This window comes from Rhea americana, unplaced genomic scaffold, assembly GCF_003343005.1.
Source record: "Rhea americana isolate MKP2758 unplaced genomic scaffold, rheAme1 scaffold_189, whole genome shotgun sequence".
NCBI lineage: Eukaryota > Metazoa > Chordata > Aves > Rheiformes > Rheidae > Rhea > Rhea americana.
In genome coordinates this window covers 1,361,527-1,378,058 of record NW_028186027.1, presented here as the reverse complement: position 1 = coordinate 1,378,058, position 16,532 = coordinate 1,361,527, and the positions used below count along the sequence as shown (strand labels likewise).

The 16,532-nt window shown below is 49.6% G+C and overlaps 1 protein-coding gene across 1 annotated transcript; it reads left to right on the top strand.

The window, feature by feature from the left end:
• SRSF3 (serine and arginine rich splicing factor 3) lies at nucleotides 1–6,100 on the top strand. The gene is made up of 6 exons (XM_085302270.1): nucleotides 1–116; nucleotides 971–1,178; nucleotides 1,728–1,862; nucleotides 3,992–4,030; nucleotides 4,860–4,946; nucleotides 5,230–6,100. The coding sequence occupies exons 2-6, from the start codon at nucleotides 973–975 to the stop codon at nucleotides 5,255–5,257; spliced, it is 495 nt and encodes a 164-aa protein (XP_085158396.1). The 5' UTR covers nucleotides 1–116; nucleotides 971–972; the 3' UTR covers nucleotides 5,258–6,100.
• Nucleotides 6,101–16,532: the final 10,432 nt, after the last annotated feature.

Sequence of the window (16,532 nt, the reverse complement as noted above, 5' to 3'; positions counted from 1 at the left end):
AGGGGTCCGCCGCCATTTTGTCCAGTGAGGAAAAGCGGAGCGGGAGTCTCGTTGGGGGTCGAGTCGGCTACGAAATTAGCGCGGGCTCCCTTCGCGCGCCCTCCCTCTTAGCATCGGTGAGGACCTTCACCTCGGAGGGCGGGAGGGGGAGGCRGCAGCCGCGGTCTCAGTGCCCGGAAGGGCTGATGGAAGCGCCGCGGCCCGGTAGCGGCGAACAAAGAGCCGCCGCCATTTTGTAAAGCTGGGCCCCGGGCGGTGGCTGCCGCTACGCCTCGCAGAGCCAGGCGGGGAAGAGGCGAGTAGACCACGATTAGCCTTGAGGAGCCCGCTCGTCGCCCTCTCTCCGCAGCGGTAGCCAGTGAGGCGAGGCGCGGCCGGGCGGGAGGGTGGTGGTGGTGGTGTGGCGCTTTGCCGCCCGCTCCGGGGAGGCGATGGTGCTTCRCGCCGCACACGCAGCGCCAAGGAGACGCTCTCGAGGCACCCCGCGAGCGTTGCCAGCCTGGTCCCTGGTGGGGATGGCGCCGCTTTTCGCCCTGGCGTAGGCAACTTCCCCCGAGACCCGCTCCGAGAACAATGGAGGCCTTCACCCGTGCGGCGCTCCCCCTGCAGGCCCGCCCCCCRCTGCAACCTCGTGGGCTGGGGAAGGGGGGCGCAGAAAAACATCCCTGTGCAAAGTTGGATGCAGTAGAAGTCAGTCTCCCCGATACATTCGCGCTCAGAAATAACCAACTTAAATTAATTTTAATTTAACAGTGACAAGACGGCAAATTTTTTTAAACACCCCTTGCCTTCCCCCAAGGYGCTGATCCACTCGCACGCACACAGAAACATTTCTAGGGTAGTGTCTGTCTATATATGAGATCATGTTGCTATTGCAGCCTCTCAGAAAACAACTGAATTATTTTCTCCCTAGGCGAATAAACAGTTGTTATGGGTTAAATATACGTGAGCTTTTTTCTTYTTGTTCTAGAAATGCATCGTGACTCTTGTCCGCTGGACTGCAAGGTTTATGTGGGTAACCTTGGAAACAATGGCAACAAAACTGAGTTAGAGCGAGCTTTTGGCTACTATGGACCGCTGCGCAGTGTATGGGTGGCRAGAAATCCTCCCGGTTTTGCCTTTGTGGAATTTGAAGATCCTCGAGATGCAGCTGATGCTGTGAGAGAGCTAGATGGAAGGTAACGTGCTGCTTGTGTGGGGCTTTTTTAAAGAAAATAATAGAAATCATAGCTAATGATAGAGCTTGAAACTGGGCAGCTTCCAAACTAAGCTCTTAATGCATCTGTTATGCAAAATTATTTGTGCAGTGACTTAAGAGCAGTCATACTTTATAGTGCAGGAATAACATTGGGAGAGTTCACATTTTTAGAGTTGAATTCTTCAGCTGGGTATGCCTTGGGCATCATCTCCATCAGTTATATTCAAGATGGTGTTACTATAAAGAAGCAAAGACAGATAAGTGAAACTCCTCCAGATTCCTTCTCTGCCTGCTTCAGTAGCTTGGCCTGAACTTTCAGAAGTGGCCAGAGCTTATATTGGTCGTGTTGTAGTCTGGGTTTTTTTAGACTCTTAATAACAATATATTTGGCTAAAATGTTTACAGAGATTTTTTTTTCTTTTTTTCCCATAGTAGTTCATTCCTCCCCCCCTTCCAATTCTCTAAGTTTTCTTTTGTGCACACAAGATCATTGCTAGAAATGCTAACTAATGGCAGTTTTCTTCTTCAGAACCCTCTGTGGGTGTCGTGTCAGAGTGGAGCTCTCCAATGGCGAAAAACGGAGTCGGAACCGTGGTCCACCTCCGTCCTGGGGCAGGCGCCCTCGAGATGACTATCGCAGAAGAAGTCCTCCTCCTCGTCGCAGGTACCCTGGGTCAAAGTACCCTCGTAGAGCTGTTGGCACTGTTACCACTTAGCATCGTAGAAGCAGGCTTTTTAAAGCATGTTGATGGATAACATTCATCTATCTGATCACAATTTGGAGATGCCAAATGCTAAAAACCAAAATCAAGGTGAACATAAGTTGTGTTGAATGTTGGCTTTTGTCCTTAGGTCACTGTGCAAGTTGGTAGTCAGCGCCCTCTATCCTGGATTTATCCTCTTTCYTCCTAAAATCTGCTCATCTTCTAGTCACATTTTCCCTTTCTTCCCCATACTTCAACTTAGGCTATTCCTTTCCTTTATTCCATAATGGCAAAACATTACATACAGCAACTTAGCTTTTTCATACAGATATATTTCTCCACTTTGCACGATTTAAAGATTCCAAGTAGGCAGCTGTTTAATAATTAAGTAACAGTTGCTCTAAACATTCAAAACACTTCAGCATCAATTTTAAATTTAAATCATCACATGACAATCCTGTCACTTGAGATTTGCAAACCCAGATCTAAAATATAGCAGGATTTTTGGTAACTGGCGCATTCTTGGACCCAGACTAGGTTGTCTGGCTGTAAACTGCAACGTGGTTTTTACAGGACTGAGTTTACCTGTTGCAGGTGAGTGAAGTCCTCACAAGTCAGGGTCTCAAGCTTACCCTTTTGCTGTTGAAAAATAACACATTAGGAGTATTTGTTAGCTAATAGATGGTTGTACTGATGGCTTGTTTTTCATTTTTTTTATGCTTTTTGGTCCATCTATTAATAAAAATGAACCCGTTACAGAGTCACCATCATGTCTCTTCTCACCACCCTCTGAGTCTGCATTAGCCAGTCAACTAGCCCTTTCAGCGTCATGTGACCAGCGCGCCCCATTCAGCTTGGCTGGTGTCGTTTCACATGACCCAGGCATGGCCAGTCGTCAGGTTGCACCGCCCTTTGGTTCCCGAGCATGCTGTTTTCTCTCAGCCTTCTCTCCAACCTTAACCAAATCGGCAGCAGCCACCTCGACCGCCCACACATTCCCGGCCAATCAGCTCAGCTGTTTATTTACCAAATGTCTTCACAACAACTACAGCAGCAGCCTTCGGCTAACAAAAAAGCAGGAAAAATCCACAACACCCCCTTCGCCAACCAACTAAATACAACGCAACATCTGGCAAAACCTTTTCAGCAAATTCTTCTTGGCAGTCAGTCCGGCAGCCTCACCTCACCATTTCTAGCTTGTTGAAACCAAAAACTAGTAAGTTTTTCCTGCTTATACAGTTTACTGCTGGTTAAAATAAGGAGTAAGCGGCTTATAAGTAATTACTTTTCTCAATCAAAGGCTGGCTGTGCATAATTTGAGTGGTAACGTACATATGTTGCTTGAGAAAACTTTTAAGGGTGATACGGAAACTTTTACACTGTAAATGAAACAAAGTGCAAACCAGTATATTTGCATGTGAGATGCCAAACTAAATTTTTAATAAAGCTCTAACAAACTTAGCTTTCCTTGCCAAAAAAATCCTATCACCTTTAAATGGTTTTACTAACAGTTTTTCAAAACTTAAAACAATTACTTTTTGGGATGAACTGGGCCGAGCTAAGGTTTTTTCTTTTTTTTTTTTTTTAAAGAAAGTCTAAACACACTTTTTTTGGCATTAAGAATGACAAACACAAATATGCAGTTCTAATGTAGCACTTAATGGCATTATCAATATTTACACTGAGCGCATTTTCACTTTTTTTCCACTTGGTATCTCTTATGTCTTGTCGTGGACCTTTTTGGCTTGCATGGGTTCCAAAACATTTGGTCTGTGCTATTTTTTTGGAACCACTTGTGGGACTTTGGTGTGGTGTTCTGGGCAGTGTATTTAGTTGAAATGGAAGTGTTGCATTGGACAACTCTGCTATGAAGCATTCTTAAAGTGATTCGTGATTAGAAACGTGCTGTTCACACTGAGCTTTGTTTTACTGCCTAATCTTTCCATGCGTTTTACTGGATGATGGATGCCAGTTATTCTTGGCACGTTCCCTGGGCCCAACAGTGAGTTTGACAAGYTGGGAAATGCCTCACTCCATTAATGCTGAAAGAATTGGTATAAAGCCTCACTTCCTCTTTTTCTGGTTCTAGATCACCGCGAAGGAGAAGCTTTTCTCGTAGCCGCAGCAGGTATGCAACAGTTAGATTTGTCCARTGTGTTTGAAAAAAGTTTATTCTTGAGTAGCGTGTGTGTGTGTGTGTGTTCAGGATAGGCATTGCAGCTCAATAAAGGAGAAAGATGAGTTTGCTTCTGTTACTTTGCTTAGCTGGAATTAATATATTTATACAGCTGTTTGAGATTAAAGGGTTATCAGCTAAAGCTTATTAAAAATGGAAGCAATTAGCTTTTATGTTCTGCAGCTTTCCAGAGTCCCTAGCAGTTCATGAAGTGTCCATGCTAATATGCTACTTTTTTTCCAGGTGTTGTGACTCTTAAGTGTAAATTATATGAAACAGGCTAGTAAGCATGTTTTTATGACACAGTATAAAATGTTAGGTGGCAATTACACAGTAGTATTGCAATTCTTTGAGGRTTTTTGAAGCTTCTGAGTTTGTGTAATTCTTACATTTGTATGGGTGCATTCCTGTAAGGGATTGTTCAAGGATGCATTGACACCCTACATCAGCTGAGTTCAGGAAACCAAAAGTTAAGGGGTACAGTGCATTGTTTTCTACTAGTGTGCTGTTTTGTACTATAGCTGAGGCAGCAAGTGCCACTTGCAGTCTTGACTGAACAGATAGGTGCAAAGGACAAGGTAACTGTTTACAGTGAGACTTAAGTAGTGTTGAATGGCTCAAACTGATTATTTTTCCCTGAGGAAAGGCTAATACTATAATCTGTAACAGTTTTTCCCTGACTGAATGGTTAAAACCTTAACTCCCTAAGATCCCTCTTCGGATAGTTTTTGTAAGCTTTGCTTTGATGCTATAGTCATCTTTCATTGTAATCTTTTAATAGGTCCCTCTCCAGAGACAGAAGAAGAGAGAGATCGCTCTCACGGGAGAGGAATCACAAGCCTTCTCGTTCCTTTTCCAGGTCTCGCAGGTAGGACTGGTCACATGAGTATTTTCTTGGTACATGATTAAGTTTTTTGAGAAAACTTGGAAAAATCATTTCAGTTTCTTGGTGATACTGAAATGGATTGTGAGGAGAAGCATCTCTTTAGAGTCTTAGGACAGTCTTTATGTTGAGGAATTATGTACTCGGCTTTAGTAAATGAGCAGTATTTTAAAATGCTTAGAAGTCATGTGCTGAGTTAGGCTAGGATGTTTCAAATGAAATATGCTGGTCCTGCTGCTCTGAAACTAACACATGTTTTCTTATTTAGTCGCTCCAGGTCAAATGAGAGGAAGTAGGACTTTCAGAAGGAGCTGTGTACAGGAAGTCGTTAGATCTGAGGACAGGAGGAGTATGTACAGAACATTGTTTTGTTTTGAAACTTCATAAAGCTTGACGCATTTTTAAAATGTTTTAGCTGTTGAACTTGCTTTGTTCCTTGTATCTTGTAACAGGTGGCAAATGTAAAGATGTGAATCTGTATATGGTTCTAAGCAGATCCTATGATTTGTAATATTAATTACTTTTCAGTGTACCCTTACACATAGTTTTTGTTTGTGTTGAATGGTAATCAGTTTGTCTTACATAGCTAGAAGAATGTTTCTGGTCTTATTCTGGAGTGTCTTTTGCTGGGATTCAGCTTTTGGAAGGAAGCTTGCAATGAAGATACTGGTTAATTGCAAGAATATGGCCATAAATGATACTCAGTCTATGCAGAACAAGAAGTAGATGCTTCATAGTACAGTTCTCAGAAAAAGTCAGGAATGTCAAGCCAACGGCAAGTAAAGGGAATGGCTGAGCTGTGGTTTTATCTGCAGCTCTAGTTCTGATTTCCCATTACCTGGAACAGAGCTACTTTATATTATGTAAAATGTAAATTTTTAGCCCTGGAGTCAGTTAATTTTGTACTTATTGTGACTAGAGTACTTCTTAAATAGATGATTGTTTGATTAACCATCTATTCCAGAACCTCTGAATAGACCAAATATGCAACAGAACTGACAACTGGAGTGGATGAGTTGAATGTGTAATGGTACATTGTAAAAGTTATGAATTAAACATTTCTTTACTGTACAAGAATTTTCATGTCACTTGTAAAATGTCTTTTGTGAGATCCTTGGGATTAAAGTTTTGGTTACAAATTGTTGTTTAGTATTTAACTTGACTACCCACCATACACTCTGCAGAACATTCGCTTGGATTTTGTGGTCCAACTGGGTTCAGATTAAATGCGCTCTGCAAGATGGAATAAAGTTACACTCATCGCATCTCATTGTAACACATCTGCAACAGTGAACTGTTGAAGTACTATCTTTCAGGTATAAGATTGCTGGCCACTACCTGCATTTAACTTGCAAGTACCTGCAACTTTGCTCCATACCATTTCACCCTTTAGTGAGACGCAGGGCCTCTGATTCTATTACTAGCATATGTTGTCAGCATTATAAATATAGCATAGATTAGTATAGAAGATGTTAACTTAAATTCCTGCCTGATGGTGAGCTCCAGCAATGCCTCCTCAGAAAACTAACGAGAGATTCAGAGGCTCACTGTAAATTTGCATCCTAGGTATTTTGGGGGGGGTTAACATTTAAGGTACTCTTCACAAGTTGGTCTGTAAACTGAAGCTTTTGCATGAGATTATACCCAAAGCATAAAATCACGGTATGGCTCAAGTSTAATTAGCGCTCCCAAACTGCATGACAGCTCCTTTTTTTTTTTCTTTCCCTCCCTGTATCCAAAAGAAGATGAGCTACATCACAATTTTGATCGTATGCATTTAGATTAAACCCATTACACTGTTAACAATCTTGCAGTGTAATTTCCTTCATGTGTGATATTCAGAGGGGAAAGGATTATGGCAGTAGTTTCAGTTTTAAAACTGTTACAGAGGGCAGTTTTACTATGTTTTAGGCTGCCTAGAAAGGAGATTTTTATGTAAGGGGGATGTGGTTGGCCTTTGACTAACTTACTGCTGTCAGAAGTGGTGCCTGCTGCTGGAGTTAGGTTTTTTGGTTTTTGGCAAATAGTGCAGTGGGARTTTTACAAAAACGCTGGTCCAGATACTCTTCCAGCCTGTTGTGCAATAAGTGCTACTGACCTTGAGTGTTCAGTCAAAAGCAGGAAAACGAGGTGGTGCAAGAGGCTACCAACATATGCAGGCCTAGATAATCTCAAACTTGGAGCACAGTAAGTTTAAAAGTTGCCTATCTTTATTGCTAGATCATTTGCATTTATGTGGTGGTTGATGTTGCTATACAGGGTATGGCTATTTTTGAGGGAAAAAATCCTGTACAAAGCAGAAGTTTAAGTTTGACCTATAATCCTCTTAAATATGTTTTAAGAGACCACTGAAATGCCCTGTTTTGTATGGTTGGCTTTAGTTGCAGAGTTCTCTTYGCAGAAGAGTGCTCCTATGTTAAACAGTGCGTAAGAAACGTCAAAGTAGGATTTTGAGGCTCTAAATCGAGTGCGAAGGATGGGGCTGGCTGCTGCCATGCACTRTCTTGGCTACCCAGCAGAGGTCAGCCTGCTCTGCACATTGGGGCTGTGTCCTTTAGACAAACAGCCTCTGAGTCCAATCAAGTTTGGTCTCAAAATGTTGACAGACTGACTGCTCTGGGGATGTTTGTATTAGATGAAAGGCAGCCAAGGGCTGAGATGATATCATGTGCCACACACAGCTGTGTTCCCTTTTTTCATATGTTGTTCTGCCATGGTTTGATTTGTGGAAGGATTGCAGCTCTTGTTGCCTGGGAGCTAGTCTCTCTGCTGGCATTTGGTTCCTCTTGTGGTTAAGCTCAGAGGGCAGCCACAATCAAGCAGCCTTCCAGTAGCTGTGAACTACCAAAGGGAAGGAGGGAAAGAAACCTGAAGTGCTAGTGACAGTGTACACTACACAGAAGCAGGTCGTGATTTGTACCMAAGGGAATCTGCAGAACTGGGAATATTTCTCAGTTTCTGATTTGTAGGCTGCTTACTCCTTGCCTTGAGTAAATGAAATAACTAGCCCTTAAAGTGGATTAGGRCTGCTATTTCGTAGCAGACTACTGGCATTATCAGGTGAGTTTCTGATGGGGAATAAAATTAGCAACTTCTCTAGAGAAAGATGGGAAATGTGTAAACAGGCTCTATACAGCCCTCCTCATAACGTACAGTTAGCAAGTGCTATTTTTTAATTGTAATGCAACAACACAGTCTCAGATTTAAATCTTCCAGCTTGCTTTCATAAGAGAACACCTCTACAGGTAGAGCATTGTGGTTTCTGTTACCTCTTCAGGAAGAAGTCTTGCACGTGTATTTCAAAATTAAAATTCAAGAAGAAATGTTTTTGCTGACCTAATGGACCAGGCACTTTATTAGCTATACCAGTTGTAAAGCRGAAAGTAAAGCCAAAGCAAAAACCAAGTAATTATGTTAAAAAACATTCTAATTTAATGCTAGGAATATCCTTCACCCCCGCAAAGATTCTTGGAACAGGAGGAACCACTAACAAATTCAGACCTGACCAGGTCAGAAAAAATTCAGGCCAGAAAAAGCCGGAAGGATATGATTCGATGGTTCCTTGGTAGAACTGGGTGACTCGCACCTGATCTTCAGAAAGACAACCCTGGTTTGAGGGCTACCACATTCTGGGGAACTTAGGGGTCAGTTTTATGGTACTCACTCTGAAGTATTAGGCTGTATTTCTAATTTGAGGAAAACACTATGCTTTTCCCCGTACTTTCACATGGAAGCATCCTGAGGTTAGCTCTACCCTGTTTCAGTTCCTCTGACACTCCTCAGTATAGTCTAAGCACATCCAAGAAGCACATTAACCTACATAGCTACCGTCTGTTCGTGTGTGGTTGTTCTCACTCTCCCTGGAGAAAGTATTGTGTGCAAATGGATTTGCTAAGAAAGGGATTTTTCATTTTTTTTATGTACATGCTGCTCTGTTCATGACAGAGAATTTAAGAATGTCTTACACTTAAATCAGAAAATGTAGAGGTTAACGATTACTTCAACATGATATTTTCAAAGATCTTCAGATAGGTTCAGTTAAGCAAGCTCTTAGCTGGCTGAGCGGTTGCAGTCTTATGAAATACTGACAGTGATTCCAGCTAACAAAACTGCTTCAAACCACATTCGGGGAGCTACTTTAGTTCACCTCCTCAAATGAGCGTGTTTCTCATTTCCAGACCTGTCCCATTCTGTACTCTGGTCTCACCAACTTCGCAAGAATTAAAATACGTTCTTGATAGAAAATCACTTGTATTCTTCATACTCTCCATCTTTGTGCTTCTTTTTGTTTGTCAGAACAAAAACTGCAGAAAACCTGCACCATGCCCTCCGGGTCTTAGGGGTTTTGCCCCTGGTCTGAATAGCTGTGTACTTGTACATCAGCAGAACTCGCACAGGAAAGTAAGGAGTACCCTGCTGGTATTGTAGCTTCATTCTTCCATTATTAGCTATTTCTGGAACGCTCCTTCCTTTCAGACACATTCCCAGTTTTTCTTCTTGTGGTACCATCAGCGCGAGATGTCACGATGTCCCGCCATCATGCAGCATAACGATCCACGAAGCAGCAGAATGTTTGGCCAACTTCCTTCTGTTTTGGCTGGCTTTACTCACCGTCTCCAACCCGTGTTCAGATCGTACTATAGCTCAGAAATCATTCGCAAACAGCATCCAAAACCTGAGTCAGAGTCGTCATGATGAAATGTCATACTCTAGTGTTGCCACAGTGCAGCATTGCTTAACTAGAAAAGGCAAAACTGAGAAGATAACTTCATCGACCCACCGTTCCATCAGAAAAAACTAGGCAGACAACGCCAGCATTGTGCGTGGGAGTAGAGCTCTTTTAGGGGAGCTTGAGAGGATCCAACAGGCTCATTAAAAACTGTCTCCCTGTGTCCTAAAGGAGAAGACCTCTTCACAGCCTCTGGGATGGGAGGATGCGATTCCAGTAGCTCAGGCTTCCGGAGGGGATGGATGTGATTCTAACAACTCAGGTCTGACCTTAGCTTGTGAGATGCAGTAAGATGATGGTTCGTACAGCATGTTAGACCTGCCCTGAAGTGTTTCAGTTCCCCTTTCGCTGAAATGCAGCTAGCTCCAATTTCAGACTCCAGCCCACCAAAAATAGATAAAATAATCAAAGACATTTTTCCCYTGAAAACTATTAAAGCAATTTAATAAAGCAGATGCTTAAGTTAAAAGTAGCACGCCAGCATCCCAGGCCTTGTAAGAAGCATTCTGACTTCCTAGAAATACAAATAATCATCCCATTTTCTCTTTCATTTCAAAAGTTTCAGTTAGGCTATTCGCCTGGATCACTTAGGTGGTGCTATTACTTACGGTCTATTATGGCCATTCAAACAAATACATGTTTTGGACTAACTCTAGCAGTAGAGCCAGACAAATATAAAATAGACTGTGCAATGGGAACACTATGTTCCCAAGTGATTCATTCATCTATTATTTAATAATTTAGCGGCTGACACAGCTTTTAGTTGGACAAGTGTTTGCATTGACTACAGTGGCGCTTCTGCTGGTCCTTCAAGCAATCTTCGCTGTCAGGATTTGTGCGGGAGTAGCTTTTATTCGCAGCGGCGCCAACTCCTTTAACCCAGCCCAAATAGCAACCATACCTCCTCCCCATCTTTTTATAAAGCCCAACTGCAGATGATTTCTCCGCAGATTGCAGCAGTGTTAATCCTCAGATTCCCTCGGGTGATCCTGGTCACGGCCAGAGGCTGTCCGTAGGCTGCCTCGGGCAGACGGCACGGGAAAGTGCTGGCACGCAGCCGTGACGTGCGCTGCTGCGGCGCTGTGCTGGTGGCCCGCGTAAGCAGCAAAGCTGGCCGCCGGCGCAGCACCTTTGCTCCCACGCAGCGCCCGGCGAAGGGCTCCTCCGCRCRCCGGGCGCTCGGCAGGCCGGCAGCSTTGCGTTGGGAGCTGCCGTATCAGGGTGGAGCGGCGGTATCAGGGTGCGGCGCTGTGTCACCCTGGGTGTCGCTTTGCAGCTGGCTGGAAGATCACTCCTGCCAGCTGTGGGAGAGGAGCATTATCTCTGCGGTCTGTAGAGGCTGCTCCGCACATGAATATTCAGCACTACGTGAGCATATCCCGTGTCTCTGCGAGGAAGCAGTGCTACTCCTGGCAGCTGCCCCCCGCCAGGGACGGAGGGTTTGGAGTTGTTTGCTAGAAAACGTTTGCAGGCCCCGGTTTCTAACAGTGGCATTATTTGCCATCTCATTAAAACGCTGTAGGTTACTGAAGAATGTCTGTCCTCTGGATTCCGTGCAGTGTTTCCTGGAGCCAGTGAATGTTAAATTGATCAGCTTCTCATGTGTTACTATTATAAGCTCTTTGGGAGGAGGTTGCCGCAGCTGGAGAGATAGGGTTCAGGTGTGGTACGCCGGTGCTCCTGCCAACGCTACTACTTGCAGGTGCCTGGTTGACATACCCTGCTCATAAACTCCTGGTTAAGTGTGCATCGGTTTTGGAGTCATGGGTTTCCCCCCTTATCGGTTTGATAGAGACCAGTGCAGGGTTTTTTTAACCTCCTCCATATYGTGGATGTCTTCAGGTCTCCCCATTTCCTGCTGTCGGTGATGACCTCCCTCCCTCTCCTTCTCTCTCGCTCTCTTTGTGCCATATTGCAGTTGGAGCTTCTGGTCTTCTAGAAAACTTTCGGTCTTCTCCTACGACTCCCAGGTTTGTTAGGGAGGAAACRAGAAGGGCCGTGGCTCAGGTGACCGGTGGTGAGTGATGGAGGGAGGGTTCAGTCTCATTCCAGCTGCCTGTTCCACTACCGACAGCAGCTCCATGATCCAGCGACTTTCTTTTCCACGGTGCCACGTTGACACTCGTCGGCAAGGCAGAGAAACTAATTAGGGAGGATGAAACCAAAAGAAAAAGKTTTTTTTGTTGGCAGTTGGAAATCCCCAGGTTGCATCCTCGTTTGGTGGAATTGCCCAAAGCTCCGTCCCYGGGAACGGATCGTGGTGGTCTGAGTCGCCAGGGATCTGACACAGGTCTGCGTGTCAGCGCGCAGTGTCAGGGACGTCCTAGGCTCGCTCCRGGGCGAAGGCTGCTCCACTCCCAAAAGTCCGAGAGTTCCTGCTGAGTATGGCTGACACATGGAAAGGGAAGTGCAATCAAGCCTTTCCCTGGTGTCTGGGTGGCGACTGTCGTGTCATTACCGACGGGTTTACTGGAAGTTGTGCACACACGGTTGTGCCCTGCCCTTTCTTGCTCCATATGGTACCGTGCGGCAGCACGAGCCGGGATGCCGGCGCCCGGAGCGCGGCTCCTCAGCCTGCGCCAGCCCTCGCGCAGCCCGGTGCAAAGGCTCCGCGAAGCCCGGGGCCGGGGCCGCGCTCGCCCAGCTCACCCCGTTCCCGCGGAGTTCGATGCGCGCGCGGTGCCGGGAGCGGGGAGACGCCGGCRCCTCGCGGGGAGACGCTCCCTGCCCGCGGCAGACGCGGTCCAGGGCGGCGATGCCGCCGCCGGCCGCAGCCTGCCGGGCGCCTCGTCCCGCGGCCGCCCGCCCGGCGCTTTGTTTGCCCAGCGTGGGCGGAGGGCGCTGCGCGGCATCAGAGATTATTTTTAAAGCGAGCCTTGCTCAACAGCTCACATCCTTCTCACGCCCGGCTGCACAGGGCCCGGGCTTGCTCCCTGCAGCCTCCGAGCGAATCCACGGAGCGGGCAGAAGCCAACCTTCTGCTTCCCGCACCCCTTGGGGCTCCGGAGAGCAACRGGAGCTTTCGGCAGCGGGGTTGGGAACGGGGCTGGCGGCCGCCGTGCCGCTCGCGCACCCTGGGCTTTGCCCGCGGTTGCAGCGGGCAAGCAAGCGCGCCGGCCAGCGYGGTGCGCAGGGGCAGGTACGTCCTGCAGCCCCTCGCAGGCGGCGAACAAAGAAGCTCTTTGCTGCCAGCCAGAAGGGCAAAAACCAACAACAAACCAAACAAGGAAAAAAAAAAGAAAGAAAGAAACCAAGTGCCAAAATCGCTCATGGAAAAACCAGTGAAGCAATTATGTTAATGACTGTGAACGGCCCGAGAAAAGAGCCCACTACGGATGAAAACGAGCGAGGGGCTGAATGAGGCGAACAATTCATCGCTCCCGCATCCAGGAATATTTCCAGGAAGCAAAGGGCCTCGTTTTGGGGCCTGTCTCATCCCACTGCTTGCGCCTGGTGGGATCCCACTGCCGCTCTGCTGCGGCCGGCATCTCATCAAAATGCCTGCGTAAATGGAGCAAACGAGGGCTGGAGATGGCCGGGAACCAGTCGATTAACATGATCCGAGTCCTTTTAGGGGCAGAGTTAATCAAGCATTCAGCGTTTTGTCATTCTTGCCTTTCTTTCCTGGGAAAATCCTATTAGTATAAAATCACTTAATTGGGCACTTCAAAGAGCTGATGGGAAAACAGTCTTCGCCGGGATATAAACGCCGTTCAGCCGAACACTGGATCCATTTAGACTTTTGCTGGAGCGTGAGTGTTTCATTAAGAGCCTTTGCGTTTCCCACTTAAAAGCAAAAAAAAAAAAAAAAAAAAAATCTTGGAGATTTTAATCTTGCTGAAGAGCTTCCCGCTGCCTGGAGCCTCTTGCACCTACACGAAATGTGTGTGCAGCCCTGCTCGGCGTGTCCGTGACACACCAAAGGCTGCTGGAGGGAGAGGAAAGGCACCGTGTGCCAGGCCCGGGGCAGGGGGGCAACAGGGAAATCACAGGTTCCCGACAAACATTTCTTCCCGTAGGTCCCCTGGAGCACGCAGATCCGGGGCCGGGCTGCGCGGGATGCGCCGGGGCGATGCGCCGGGGCTCGCWCCCCGGCGGGGCGCCGCGCTGATTCACCCACCCGCCGCCGCCGCGGTCATCGCGCCAGCCCACGCGTCCCCAGTGACGTCCCAGCCCACCAAGGGGACCCGGCGCGGCGTGGAAAGCGCCCGGCGGCGGCCTTTGGTTTCAGGCCTCGGGACGGTGTTTTCGGACAAATTAGGAGGACGAGGACGCGCTCGCCGCTCAAAACCGGCGGCGAGTCCCCGCTCGGGGGGCTCGGGAGGGCGATGCCGGGGCGGGAGGAGGAAGCGCTGCCGGGCCCGGCGCCCCTGCGCGCCGCCTGCTCCGTGAGTCACCCTCGGCTTTCCTCCTTTCCGTCCCGCCTTTCGGCGTTAATCACCGTTTTCTGCCCTGCCGTCGTCGCCGCCGCGCCCGACCGCGGACTCTCCGACCCGGAGCCTGCCGCCCGTCCTCTCGCCGCTTCCCGTTTCTGCTACGCCGCCGCGCCGAGGTGCTGGAAAACCTCCCCGCCCCGCGCCCGGCCCGGCCGCTGCCRCCCCTGCAAAAAAAACGGGTGCAAAGGAACCTGCCGTCCCGCGCCAGGCCGCCCCGAAACCCTTCCCCRCGCGGAAACCCGCGGCCGCTTTCGCTCGCTGGCTTTGGCTTAGCGAGGGACACGCGGCGGTCGCGGAGCCGGGGGCTTGGCACTGGCCAGGCACGCCGGTGGGTTTTCTCCCGACGTTTTGCTTTTCCGCCCCGGCCTCGCTCCCTTCTTGCATCAGCGCTCGCCGCGGTTAGCAGCTGGTTGTGCAAACGAGCCCGTCCTCTCGGGCGCTCGTTTAAAAAGCTGCCGGTTCTGACTGCCCCSTTCCCTTTCGCTTGATTGCAACGCTTTTGTTTGTTTATTTTTATTTTTTTTTGAAAAAGGGCTCGTTTAAGGAATTCATATAAATGCTTCTTCGTCTGCCRTCCCCGCGAGCAGCTGGAGACGGAGGCATCACGTGGGGGGGTGCACGGCCGCCGCCGTGTTTGTGTTTCGCCTTCGGTGCCGCTTACGTCTTTATCAAATCTAGAGGGAGTGAAACAACACGCTGCGGCTCATGCAGCACTTTGCTGCAAGCAAATGATACACTAATGTATTACGAGGCATCAAACCTCTCCGCAGTGCAGGTCTAAAAGCAAAAAAATCATTCCGAGCAGCCGCAGCGGCTGCCCTTAGCGGCAGGGCTGCCCGGCTGCCCCGTTCCTCCCGCTGCACGGTGCCGACAGACGAACGCGGGCCGGATTTGCTTGTTTTCGGAATGAATCAAAATCTGAGCGCAGCGGGCAATGGGAGCGTGCTGGACAGCAGACGCCGGCTCCAAGCTCTTCCRAGCAGGCTCCAGCCCCCGCCACGCTGAGCACCGCGTTAAACCCCGCAGCGAAGGCTTGCGGAGCGTTCGGCTCCAGCTTCGCTGGGCCTGGCACTTTTCCCACCACGCGGGACAACATTTCGGGTTGCTTGCCCGTTCCCCGGCGGTTTGCGGCTCTCCTGCCGGGCGAAGGGACGCTCCCTCCCCGTCCCACCGTGCCTGCGCGGCCCCCGACACCAGAGCCGCCTCCGTGGCCGCGGGATCCGCGCCGGCTTCGCCCCGGGGCGGCTGAGCGGGGCCGGGTGCCGCGCCGCTCCGCGGGGCCGTCTCCAGCCGGACATGCCCAAGCATATTCTCGACATGCCCAGACCGATGGCGAAGCTGCTGGTCTGGCTGGGAAACGCGCTGGTGTTTTGCACGCTGAGGGTCTCGCTCGCAGGAGGGTGCAGCACCCGGCACCCAGCTGCTCCGGGGGCTCGAGGGCGCCTGCCGCCCCGGACGGACAGCTGCAAGCGGGTGCTTTGCCTCGTGTGCTGTTGGTCACTTGAAAGCACGCAGGCGGCTTTTTGTGCCTCAGAAGACACGAACCCCCCCCAGCTTTGTTTGCCCCCTCATCGCCCATGTCATGGTTTCAAAGGCGCTTTGCACCCGGGCAGTTCACTCCACGCTCAGCGGGCGCTGCAGAATATGACCCTCCTCGCACCACGGGCCGAGCTGCCGCCAAAGGCATCGGCTCTCCCGCTTCGGGGCAGAAAGGGGCCCGCCGGCGCCTCTCCGCCGCAGCACGGCCACGCGAGCCGCCCGGACGCGGTGGAGGTGCCCCGCGGCTCTGCAACCCGCTCAGCCCAGGACGTGGCCTGGCAGTGCCGGGGGGGCATCGCCCGGGCTGGGCTCCAAGACGGGCAACTCGAGGGGCAGGGAGAGTCGCCGCCTCAGTCATTTCGTTAACCCCATTTAAATCCTCCTTATTATGGAGACCCAGTGGGCAGGAAACCCCCTCCCCCCTTTTTTTTTCCCGGGAAAGGCCTGGGGGGGATGTGGTGTCCCATCCCCCCCTCCCACCCCAGCTAAAGGTTTGTGCTCTAAAGTCGAAGGTCTGGATTTGGGGGGGGGGCTCTGCATCCCTTGTCCGGGGGTTCCCTGCACTCCCAATGGAGGGGTCCCTGCATCCCTAATGGGTGGGGGGTCCCTGCATTGCCTAATGGGGGGTCTTTGCCTTCCTGGTCGGGGAGGGTCCCTGCATCCCTTTTCCAGGGGGTCCCTGTATCCCCTAACAGGGGGATCCCTGCATCCTTCGATGGGGGGACCTTTGTATCCCCAACCCCGGGGGGGGGTCCCTGCCTCAACCCCCCCGCCCCCAGATGCCCGCTGGCCCTGTGCGGGTTCCCTGGCCCGGAGGCGGCAGAGCCGAGCCCCGAGCGCCGCTGCCCGCCGGGCCGGGCCGGGCCG